General features: G+C 42.8%; 3 protein-coding genes across 6 annotated transcripts in view; all 3 read left to right on the top strand.

The window, feature by feature from the left end:
* Positions 1-12,698, top strand: part of LOC306777140 (protocadherin gamma-C5-like) — a gene marked incomplete at its 5' end in the record, with an annotated part of 227,308 nt that overhangs the window by 76,696 nt on the left and 137,914 nt on the right. The gene's annotated exons all lie outside the window — the stretch shown is intronic.
* LOC306777556 (protocadherin gamma-A5-like) lies at positions 227-6,192 on the top strand (the record flags this gene model as incomplete). The annotated part of the gene is made up of 3 exons (XM_079268720.1): positions 227-416; positions 1,320-1,825; positions 5,338-6,192. The coding sequence occupies 3 exons, from the start codon at positions 227-229 to the stop codon at positions 6,190-6,192; spliced, it is 1,551 nt and encodes a 516-aa protein (XP_079124846.1).
* LOC306777557 (uncharacterized protein) lies at positions 6,910-12,461 on the top strand (the record flags this gene model as incomplete). Its single annotated transcript, XM_079268721.1, has 2 exons — positions 6,910-9,349; positions 9,982-12,461. The coding sequence occupies 2 exons, from the start codon at positions 6,910-6,912 to the stop codon at positions 12,459-12,461; spliced, it is 4,920 nt and encodes a 1,639-aa protein (XP_079124847.1).

Consider the following 12,698-nt stretch of genomic DNA (forward strand, 5'->3'; position numbering starts at 1 on the left):
GCTGTTGATACATCACTGACTAACAGTCGAAGCAGTGCAGCGGTCCACCCCTTTCATTCCGTTCAGTGTTCCACTGCTTCGAGAGAAGACGGTCTTGCTCCTGATGGTTTAACATGTAGTATTTCTCATGGACTTTCTCTGCTTAAGATACCTTTACCTTTTTTATTGAGGATTTATGTTCATCCATTTTGCATCGAAAGGGATTACTGTCTTTGCCTTTGGAATCATGATGGCTCGTATTTGGATAACCGACCTCAGAGGCCGAGGACAAGCACTGTTTGTCATTCTTTGTCTTTTTAAGCTGAGCTCAGTCACTGGACAGGCTCGCTATTCCGTACCGGAGGAGCAGGCAGAGGGGTCTTTTGTTGGAAACATCGCTAGAGATTTAGGTTTGGATGTGGCGAGGCTCATATCAGGTAAAGCTCGTATTATTACAAAAGGAAGCCGACAGTACGTTGATTTAAACCGAGACAAAGGCACCCTCGTGATTAAAGAGCGAATCGACCGAGAAGAGCTGTGTGGAAAGACGACGCCCTGTAGCTTTAGTTTCGAGGTCATTTTAGAAAATCCAATCCAGCTTTATCGGGTAACCGTGGAGGTGATAGACATAAACGACAACAGTCCGTCATTCCCAAAGGATGAAATCTGTTTGAAAATTGTTGAAAGTGTTGCAACGGGGACTCGCTTTTCTCTGGTGACTGCAGACGATCCTGATGTTGGAATTAATGATATTCAGAAATACATCCTCAAACCTTCGGATCATTTCAAATTGGAAGTACACAGCCAGCCTGATGGAGGGAAAGTTATCGAAATGGTTTTACAAAACCCGTTAGACCGAGAGAAAGAAGAGACTCACACACTCGTGCTGATTGCTTCAGATGGAGGGGAACCACACAGATCAGGCACAGTACGTATTCATATCACTGTGCTAGATGCTAATGATAATGCTCCAGTGTGTAGTCAGCCTGTTTATAAAGCAGAAGTCAAGGAGAACTCTCCTGAAGGAACAGTAGTAACCACTGTGAGTGCAAAGGACGCAGATAAAGGACACTATGGTGAAATTACTTATTCCATTCCTTATGCTGCCAAAGCGGCGAAGCAGCTTTTTGAAATAAATGTTAAAACTGGAGAGATTAAAGTTGTAGGTAACCTAGATTTTGAAAAATCAAAGACGTATCAATTAAACGTTCAGGCTAGTGATCACGGTGGTTATTCAGATACATGCAAAGTTATAATTCAAATAATTGATGAGAATGACAACGTCCCTACAATACAGCTGATGTCATTCTCTAACTCGATATCTGAGGATTCTCCTCCAGGTACAACGATAGCTGTTATTAACGTTGATGACGAAGACTCTGATGGTAACGGTGTTGTCAAGTGCTCCATTAACTCTGACATGCCTTTCAAAATCGAGTCTTCATTAACAGGATATTATACTATCGTAACAGAAGATTTCTTAGACAGAGAAAGTATTCCTGAGTATAACATCACGATAACCGTCTCTGACCACGGCTCCCCGCCTCTGACTAGCAGGAAACACATCAATGTAAAAGTGTCTGACGTAAATGACAGCCCTCCCAAATTTGACCAATCAGAATATAGTAAGACTGTACCAGAGAACAACTCTCCTGGGTTTTCTGTGTTCACTCTCAGTGCTAGTGATGCAGACTGGGGCCAAAACGCTCGGGTTTCTTACTTCCTGGAGGAGAAAGAGATTAATGGGGCAGCTGTGTCTTCGTTCGTGTCAGTAAATTCAGAAAGTGGTGTCATTCACGCAGTGAGGTCGTTTGATTATGAGCAAATCAAGTGGTTTGAATTTAACGTAACTGCTCGTGATGCTGGATCCCCTCCTCTGAGTTCAGTGGCTGCAGTTAGAATAATAGTCCAAGACCAGAACGACAACCCTCCTCAGCTTCTGTACCCAGTCCAGACTGGAGGCTCTCTGGTGGCTGAAATGGTGCCTCGTTCAGCAGATGTGGGCTATCTGGTCACTAAAGTGGTGGCTGTTGATGTGGACTCTGGACAGAATGCCTGGCTCTCCTATAAACTGCAGAAAGCCACAGACAGGGCGCTGTTTGAAGTGGGCTTACAGAATGGAGAAATAAGAACTATCCGCCAAGTCACTGATAAAGATGCTGTGAAACAAAGACTGACTGTGATAGTGGAGGACAACGGGCAGCCCTCTCGTTCAGCTACAGTCATTGTTAACGTGGCGGTGGCGGACAGCTTCCCTGAAGTGCTGTCTGAGTTCACTGACTTTACACAAGACAAGGAGTACAATGACAACCTGACTTTCTACTTAGTGTTGGCTTTGGCTGTAGTTTCCTTCCTCTTCATCACGTGTTTAGTGGTTATTATATCAGTGAAGATCTACAGATGGAGACAGTCTCGTGTCCTGTGTCACTCCAATCTCCCGGTGATTCCGTATTATCCACCACGTTACTCAGACACTTTGGGGACAGGGACTCTCCAACACGTGTACAACTACGAGGTGTGCAGGACGACTGACTCCAGAAAGAGTGACTGTAAGTTCGGCATAGCCGGTAGTCAGAACGTGCTGATAATGGACCCCAGTTCTACAGGAACGATGCAGCGGATACAGAGTGAGAAGAGCATCCTGGATGAACCAGACTCTCCACTAGAGGTGAGACAATCGTGCTTCCCGTCTGTTTCTTTATGTGTTTCTCTCTTTATCTTTTTCTTCCTATTGATAGAGAACAGCTGAACATTATACTATAACTTTAAGCACCATGGACAGCATCCCAGTTACCTTAGCTCATTTGAGAATTCTGCTTTTGCAAACGTCTTTGCATACATAGCAGCTTTTAAACCTAATGCTGTGGAAATGATATTTATATGCGCGTTTTTTTTGACATTTCCAAAATACCATATAATGTTGTTGATCCATGTCCACTGCTCAACACTACAGAATATAATATAAATCTTAATCCTAAATATGTTACTTTTTCGCTACAGTGGATCACAGGTGATTGAATCAGCCTCCATATCTGTATTACACACCCTTCAATCAAGTGAGTTGTTTTAAGGGGCAAGTGATATATTTTCAGAATAAGAGCATTGGTATTTATTCTCAGGTTTTATAGCTTGTGTGGTACTTAAGTTAAAGGTATTTGTTAAATTCCTTCAATTGGACTGTGATGTACAGTCTCTGAGGGCAATTTGATTCTCCACGGATACCCCCCCCCCCCCATTTATTTGCTTTAATACGAACTGATTAACAGCATTCTGTAGATCCATTTTGATTGTTCGCAGTGCTCAAATACTCTGTAATGAATTGCATCATATCAATACCCCGATGTATGTTGATTTTTTTTCTGATGTTTGTTTAGCTCTATGATAGTATTACTCGTCTCTGTCAGTGGAATTGTCGGTATCTTTTTACCAAGGATATTTAATTTGAATCCGTTTCCATCCTGATGTTGATATTCATTGACTGGACTCTAAGGGACGCCGTTGTACAAGTAAAAACAAATCTGAACAAATGTTTCAGGCGGTGCCTTTGTGCTCTGTGGAGAGTCGGTATGCTTTAATGACGTTGAGGTGGGCGCAGAGAGCTTGGTTTCATATTTAACAGCACGAGAGAAAGGAATTGGAATACAGATCGTTCTATACACGAACGTGGATTGCGTTGCTGTTCATACTTAGGTTTTCTATGAGAAGTGTTTGGATGGTATAATTTCATATCGTTTATTTGATAACATGGATTGCGGAAAATGTGACGACCGGCCTCTAAGATGGCGTTTGTGCTACAGACTGACGTCGCAAATCGTTCTGTTTTGCATTTTTCTCAGTCATATTGCCAGTGGTCAAATACGTTATTCAATCCCAGAAGAGATGAAGAAGGGATCCCTCATTGGTAATGTCGCATTGGACCTTGGAATTGATATGCAGAGGCTCCGTTCTGGTCGGGCCCGTATCGTGACCGGAGACATCATCCAGTACACCGAGCTGAAGACAGACAAAGGTACGCTGGTCGTGAATGAGAGATTAGACCGAGAGCAGCTTTGTGGAGACGTCACTCCGTGCAGCTTCAGCTTTGATCTGATTTTAGAAAACCCAATGGAACTACACCACGTAACGGTCGAAGTATTGGACATTAATGATAATTCACCTTCTTTTCATCAGAACGAAATGCAATTGACGATTGGAGAATCAGCCGCACCGGGAGCACGTTTTGTTTTGCCTACAGCCAATGATCCTGATGTCGGAGCCAACGGGCTCCAGGACTATCATTTATCTCCAAATGACAATTTTATTTTAAAAAAACATTTAAATTCTGACGGAAGAAAATATGCGGAAATGGTACTTGAGAAACCACTGGATAGAGAGCGATATCCAAGTGTGTCCCTAAAGCTGATAGCAGTGGACGGTGGGACGCCACAGAATTCTGGTATTGTAAATATAGATATCACTGTCCTAGATGTTAACGATAATTCTCCTATTTTTAATCAGTCAGTATATCAGGCCAATGTAATGGAAAATGCTGCAAGAGGTACCTATATCATCACTGTAAATGCTACTGACGCAGATAGTGGATCCCATGGGTTGATCTATTATTCTATTTCCAAAATGCAAGGCAGTATTTACAGCATATTTGAAATTAATAAAACAACGGGTGTGATATTTCTCTCAGGGCAGGTTGACTATGAAAAAGCAAAGAAATATGAAATAGGCATTGAAGCCACCGACCAAGGAGCTTTAACAGACTCGAGTAAAGTTATAGTTGAGGTGATTGATGTGAATGATAACCCCCCTATCATTAATGTGATGTCATTCACCAGTCCTGTGTCAGAAGATTCCCCTCCTGGTACAACTATTGGCATTATAAATGTAAAAGATCTTGATGCAGGTGATAACGGACAAGTACATTGTAGATTAGAAGAAAATGCACCTTTCAAAATTAAATCTAATTTAAGAAAGTACTATACTTTGGTAACATATACTGTATTAGATCGTGAAACAGTTTCAGAATATAATATCACTGTTGTTGCGACAGATGCAGGAACGCCTCCTCTCTCAACTAAAAGAACCTTTTATTTAAAGGTCTCTGATGTGAACGATAATGCTCCTGTGTTCACACAAAGTGTTTACACTGCGTTTATTGTGGAAAACAACTCTCCAGGTGTTTCTCTTCTTACCATAAGAGCACAAGATCCTGACGAAAACCAAAACGCCCGTATATCATATTTTCTAGATGTTAATGACGTAAGCGGATTTCCACTGTCTGAATACATTTCTATGAATGCAGAAAGTGGAGTGATACATGCCTTGCGCTCATTAGATTATGAACAAATAAAACAGCTGCCTTTTGTTGTCAAAGCGCAGGATGGAGGCTCCCCTCCACTCACTAGCAACGTGACTGTGAAAGTAATAATCCAGGACCAGAACGACAACCCTCCTCAGGTTCTGTACCCAGTCCAGACTGGAGGCTCTCTGGTGGCTGAAATGGTGCCTCGTTCAGCAGATGTGGGCTATCTGGTCACTAAAGTGGTGGCTGTTGATGTGGACTCTGGACAGAATGCCTGGCTCTCCTATAAACTGCAGAAAGCCACAGACAGGGCGCTGTTTGAAGTGGGCTCACAGAATGGAGAAATAAGAACTATCCGCCAAGTCACTGATAAAGATGCTGTGAAACAAAGACTGACTGTGATAGTGGAGGACAACGGGCAGCCCTCTCGTTCAGCTACAGTCATTGTTAACGTGGCGGTGGCGGACAGCTTCCCTGAAGTGCTGTCTGAGTTCACTGACTTTACACAAGACAAGGAGTACAATGACAACCTGACTTTCTACTTAGTGTTGGCTTTGGCTGTAGTTTCCTTCCTCTTCATCACGTGTTTAGTGGTTATTATATCAGTGAAGATCTACAGGTGGAGACAGTCTCGCGTCCTGTGTCACTCCAATCTCCCTGTGATTCCGTATTATCCACCACGTTACTCAGACACTTTGGGGACAGGGACTCTCCAACACGTGTACAACTACGAGGTGTGCAGGACGACTGACTCCAGAAAGAGTGACTGTAAGTTCGGCATAGCCGGTGGTCAGAACGTGCTGATAATGGACCCCAGTTCTACAGGAACGATGCAGCGGATACAGAGTGAGAAGAGCATCCTGGATGAACCAGACTCTCCTCTAGAGGTGAGGACAATTACTCAACGTGTTTACTCCTAAAGATATTGCTTCTCTGAAATGAACTGAAAGTGCAATAGCTTGTTACAGTTTAAAGGAACACAAGGTATTTTCAGTCCCAAAGTGTGGACAGCTCCTCTTTTTTTCTGAAAGTGCTTTCTCTCTTGTCAACTTTCCACTTCCCTCATCACTTCTAATCAGACATACTACCGTTTTTTAATGCAACTATTAACACGACCAATAATAATAATAATGATTGTAAAAACATCAACAATCATAATACAATTTAATATTACATTGAAAATCATAATAGTAATCGCAGTATAAACACATCCTGTTTGGCAAGTTTCTCAATATTTGCAAACATAGAGTTACCATCACAATTTATGACATGAAATTACTGTTATTTTCAAATTCATGAGCAATGATATTACAGGAATCAATATGTATCTTTAATTTTTGAATACAACATTTGAAGTGTCCAAAATATTGTACACTTCACAAGCATTACCCTGTATTTGCTCTGAGCGCCGCTGTTGATACATCACTGACTAACAGTCGAAGCAGTGCAGCGGTCCACCCCTTTCATTCCGTTCAGTGTTCCACTGCTTAGAGAGAAGACGGTCTTGCTCCTGATGGTTTACAATGTAGAATTGCTTGAGGACTTTCTTTGCTGAAGATACCTTTACCTTTTTTCATTGAGGATTTAAGTACATCAGTTTTGCATCGAAAGGGATTACTGTGTCTGCCTTTGGAATCATGATGGCTCGTATTTGGATAACCGATCTCAGAGGCCGAGGACAAGCACTGTTTGTCATTCTTTGTCTTTTTAAGCTCAGCTCAGTCACTGGACAGGCTCGCTATTCCGTACCGGAGGAGCAGGCAGAGGGGTCTTTTGTTGGAAACATCGCTAGAGATTTAGGTTTGGATGTGGCGAGGCTCATATCAGGTAAAGCTCGTATTATTACAAAAGGAAGCCGACAGTACGTTGATTTAAACCGAGACAAAGGCACCCTTGTGATTAAAGAGCGAATCGACCGAGAAGAGCTGTGTGGAAAGACGACGCCCTGTAGCTTCAGTTTCGAGGTCATTTTAGAAAATCCAATCCAGCTTTATCGGGTAACCGTGGAGATAATAGACGTAAATGATAACAGCCCGTCGTTCCCAAAAGACGAAATCAGTTTGAAAATCGGTGAAAATTCTGCAGCAGGGACTCGGTTCTCACTGGTGAGTGCAGACGATCCTGATGTTGGCATCAACGACATTCAAAAATACATGCTTAAACCTTTAGATTACTTCAAATTAGAGGTACAGAGTCGGACTCATGGAGGAACGTTGATTGAAATGGTTTTACAAAACCCGTTAGACCGAGAGAAAGAAGAGACTCACACACTCGTGCTGATTGCTTCAGATGGAGGGGAACCACACAGATCAGGCACAGTACGTATTCATATCACTGTGCTAGATGCTAATGATAATGCTCCAGTGTGTAGTCAGCCTGTTTATAAAGCAGAAGTCAAGGAGAACTCTCCAGAAGGAACAGTAGTAACCACTGTGAGTGCAAATGACGCAGATAAAGGAGTCAATGGTGATATAACATTTTCTATAGCGCATGTCACCAGAGAAGCGAAGCAGCTTTTTGAAGTAAACGTTAACACTGGAGAGATTAAAGTTTCAGGTAAACTAGATTTTGAAAAATTAAAGACTCATCAATTAAATGTTCAGGCTAGTGATCACGGAGGATTTTCAGATACATGCAACGTTATTATTCAAATAATTGATGAGAATGACAACGTCCCTACAATACAGCTGATGTCATTTTCTAACTCGATATCCGAGGATTCTCCTCCAGGTACAACGATAGCTGTTATTAACGTTGATGACGAAGACTCTGATGGTAACGGTGTTGTCAAGTGCTCCATTAACTCTGACATGCCTTTCAAAATCGAGTCTTCATTAACAGGATATTATACTGTCGTAACCGAAGATTTCTTAGACAGAGAAAGTATTCCTGAGTATAACATCACGATAACCGTCTCTGACCACGGCTCCCCGCCTCTGACTAGCAGGAAACACATCAATGTAAAAGTGTCTGACGTGAATGACAACCCTCCCAAATTTGACCAATCAGAATATAGTAAGACTGTACCAGAGAACAACTCTCCTGGGTTTTCTGTGTTCACTCTCAGTGCTAGTGATGCAGACTGGGGCCAAAACGCTCGGGTTTCTTACTTCCTGGAGGAGAAAGAGATTAATGGGGCAGCTGTGTCTTCGTTCGTGTCAGTAAATTCAGAAAGTGGTGTCATTCACGCAGTGAGGTCGTTTGATTATGAGCAAATCAAGTGGTTTGAATTTAACGTAACTGCTCGTGATGCTGGATCCCCTCCTCTGAGTTCGGTGGCTGCAGTTAGAATAATAGTCCAAGACCAGAACGACAACCCTCCTCAGGTTCTGTACCCAGTCCAGACTGGAGGCTCTCTGGTGGCTGAAATGGTGCCTCGTTCAGCAGATGTGGGCTATCTGGTCACTAAAGTGGTGGCTGTTGATGTGGACTCTGGACAGAATGCCTGGCTCTCCTATAAACCGCAGAAAGCCACAGACAGGGCGCTGTTTGAAGTGGGCTTACAGAATGGAGAAATAAGAACTATCCGCCAAGTCACTGATAAAGATGCTGTGAAACAAAGACTGACTGTGATAGTGGAGGACAACGGGCAGCCCTCTCGTTCAGCTACAGTCATTGTTAACGTGGCGGTGGCGGACAGCTTCCCTGAAGTGCTGTCTGAGTTCACTGACTTTACACAAGACAAGGAGTACAATGACAACCTGACTTTCTACTTAGTGTTGGCTTTGGCTGTAGTTTCCTTCCTCTTCATCACGTGTTTAGTGGTTATTATATCAGTGAAGATCTACAGATGGAGACAGTCTCGCGTCCTGTGTCACTCCAATCTCCCTGTGATTCCGTATTATCCACCACGTTACTCAGACACTTTGGGGACAGGGACTCTCCAACACGTGTACAACTACGAGGTGTGCAGGACGACTGACTCCAGAAAGAGTGACTGTAAGTTCGGCAGAGCCGGTAGTCAGAACGTGCTGATAATGGACCCCAGTTCTACAGGAACGATGCAGCGGATACAGAGTGAGAAGAGCATCCTGGATGAACCAGACTCTCCTCTAGAGGTGAGGAAAATGATTCAACGTGTTTACTCCTAAATATATTGCTTATCTAAGCTTATCTGAAATTACAATAGCTTGTTCCAGTTTAAAGGAAAACAAGACTATTTTCAGCACCACAGGTTGAACAGCTCCTCATTTTACTGAAAGTGCTTTCTGTCTTGACAACTTTCCACTTCCCTCAAAACCTGTAGTTCGAAATACTAGCTTTTTTGTGTACTTCTACTACTATTACCACTACTGTTACCACTAATCATCATAATAATTATGATAATGATAATGAAAACAATAATGATAATAATTAGCTTGATTTATTACATGATGGTTACTATTTTTAAAGTAATTAGCCATGATATTACATTGATCAATATGTATCTCTAAGCTTTGAATATAACATTTGAAGTGTCACGAATATTATTCACTTCACAAGCATTACCCTGTATTGGCTCTGAGCGCCGCTGTTGATACATCACTGACTAACAGTCAAAGCAGTGCAGCGGTCCACCCCTTTCATTCCGTTCAGTGTTCCACTGCTTAGAGAGAAGACGGTCTTGCTCCTGATGGTTTACAATGTAGAATTGCTCGAGGACTTTCTTTGCTGAAGATACCTTTACCTTTTTTATTGAGGATTTAAGTACATCAGTTTTGCATCGAAAGGGATTACTGTGTCTGCCTTTGGATTCATGATGGCTCGTATTTGGATAGCCGATCTCAGAGGCCGAGGACAAGCACTGTTTGTCATTCTTTGTCTTTTTAAGCTGAGCTCAGTCACTGGACAGGCTCGCTATTCCGTACCGGAGGAGCAGGCAGAGGGGTCTTTTGTTGGAAACATCGCTAGAGATTTAGGTTTGGATGTGGCGAGGCTCATATCAGGTAAAGCTCGTATTATTACAAAAGGAAGCCGACAGTACGTTGATTTAAACCGAGACAAAGGCACCCTTGTGATTAAAGAGCGAATCGACCGAGAAGAGCTGTGTGGAAAGACGACGCCCTGTAGCTTCAGTTTCGAGGTCATTTTAGAAAATCCAATCCAGCTTTATCGGGTAACCGTGGAGGTGATAGACATAAACGACAACAGCCCGTCGTTCCCAAAGGATGACATCAGTTTAAATATTGTTGAAAATGCTGCTGCGGGGACTCGCTTCTCACTAGAGAGTGCATACGACCCCGATGTTGGAATTAACGACATTCAAAGATACATGCTTAAACCCTCAGATTATTTCAAATTGGAAGTACAGAGCCAGCCTGATGGATTGAAATTCATCGAAATGGTTTTACAAAACCCGTTAGACCGAGAGAAAGATGAGACTCACACACTCGTACTGATTGCTTCAGATGGAGGGGAACCACACAGATCAGGCACAGTACGTATTCATATCACTGTGCTAGATGCTAATGATAATGCTCCAGTGTGTAGTCAGCCTGTTTATAAAGCAGCAGTCAAGGAGAACTCTCCAGAAGGAACAGTAGTAACCACTGTGAGTGCAAATGACGCAGATAAAGGACACTATGGTGATGTAACATATTCCATAGCGCATGTCACCAGAGAAGCGAAGCAGCTTTTTGAAGTAAATGTTAAAACTGGAGAGATTAAAGTTTCAGGTAAACTAGATTTTGAAAAATCAAAGACGTATCAATTAAACGTTAAGGCTAGTGATCAGGGAGGATTTTCAGATACATGCAAAGTTATAATTCAAATAATTGATGAGAATGACAACGTCCCTACAATACAGCTGATGTCATTTTCTAACTCGATATCCGAGGATTCTCCTCCAGGTACAACTATAGCTGTTATTAACGTTGATGACGAAGACTCTGATGGTAACGGTGTTGTCAAGTGCTCCATTAACTCTGACATGCCTTTCAAAATCGAGTCTTCATTAACAGGATATTATACTATCGTAACCGAAGACTTCTTAGACAGAGAAAGTATTCCTGAGTATAACATCACGATAACCGTCTCTGACCACGGCTCCCCGCCTCTGACTAGCAGGAAACACATCAATGTAAAAGTGTCTGACGTAAATGACAACCCTCCCAAATTTGACCAATCAGAATATAGTAAGACTGTACCAGAGAACAACTCTCCTGGGGTTTCTGTGTTCACTATCAGTGCTAGTGATGCAGACTGGGGCCAAAACGCTCGGGTTTCTTACTTCCTGGAGGAGAAAGAGATTAATGGGGCAGCTGTGTCTTCGTTAGTGTCAGTAAATTCAGAAAGTGGTGTCATTCACGCAGTGAGGTCGTTTGATTATGAGCAAATCAAGTGGTTTGAATTTAACGTAACTGCTCGTGATGCTGGATCCCCTCCTCTGAGTTCAGTGGCTGCAGTTAGAATAATAGTCCAAGACCAGGACGACAACCCTCCTCAGGTTCTGTACCCAGTCCAGACTGGAGGCTCTCTGGTGGCTGAAATGGTGCCTCGTTCAGCAGATGTGGGCTATCTGGTCACTAAAGTGGTGGCTGTTGATGTGGACTCTGGACAGAATGCCTGGCTCTCCTATAAACTGCAGAAAGCCACAGACAGGGCGCTGTTTGAAGTGGGCTTACAGAATGGAGAAATAAGAACTATCCGCCAAGTCACTGATAAAGATGCTGTGAAACAAAGACTGACTGTGATAGTGGAGGACAACGGGCAGCCCTCTCGTTCAGCTACAGTCATTGTTAACGTGGCGGTGGCGGACAGCTTCCCTGAAGTGCTGTCTGAGTTCACTGACTTTACACAAGACAAGGAGTACAATGACAACCTGACTTTCTACTTAGTGTTGGCTTTGGCTGTAGTTTCCTTCCTCTTCATCACGTGTTTAGTGGTTATTATATCAGTGAAGATCTACAGATGGAGACAGTCTCGCGTCCTGTGTCACTCCAATCTCCCTGTGATTCCGTATTATCCACCACGTTACTCAGACACTTTGGGGACAGGGACTCTCCAACACGTGTACAACTACGAGGTGTGCAGGACGACTGACTCCAGAAAGAGTGACTGTAAGTTCGGCATAGCCGGTAGTCAGAACGTGCTGATAATGGACCCCAGTTCTACAGGAACGATGCAGCGGATACAGAGTGAGAAGAGCATCCTGGATGAACCAGACTCTCCTCTAGAGGTGAGGACAATTACTCAACGTGTTTACTCCTAAAGATATTGCTTCTCTGAAATTAACTGAAAGTGCAATAGCTTGTTACAGTTATTTAAGGAACACAAGGTATTTTCAGTTCCAAAGTGTGGACAGCTCCTCTTTTTTGCTGAAAGTGCTTTCTCTCTTGTCAACTTTCCACTTCCCTCATCACTTCTAATCAGAAATACTACCGTTTTTAATGCAACTATTAACACTACCAATAATACAAGTAATGATTAGAAAAACATCAACAATTAT

Source organism: Melanostigma gelatinosum (assembly GCF_949748355.1).
Source record: "Melanostigma gelatinosum genome assembly, chromosome: 5".
Lineage (NCBI taxonomy): Eukaryota > Metazoa > Chordata > Actinopteri > Perciformes > Zoarcidae > Melanostigma > Melanostigma gelatinosum.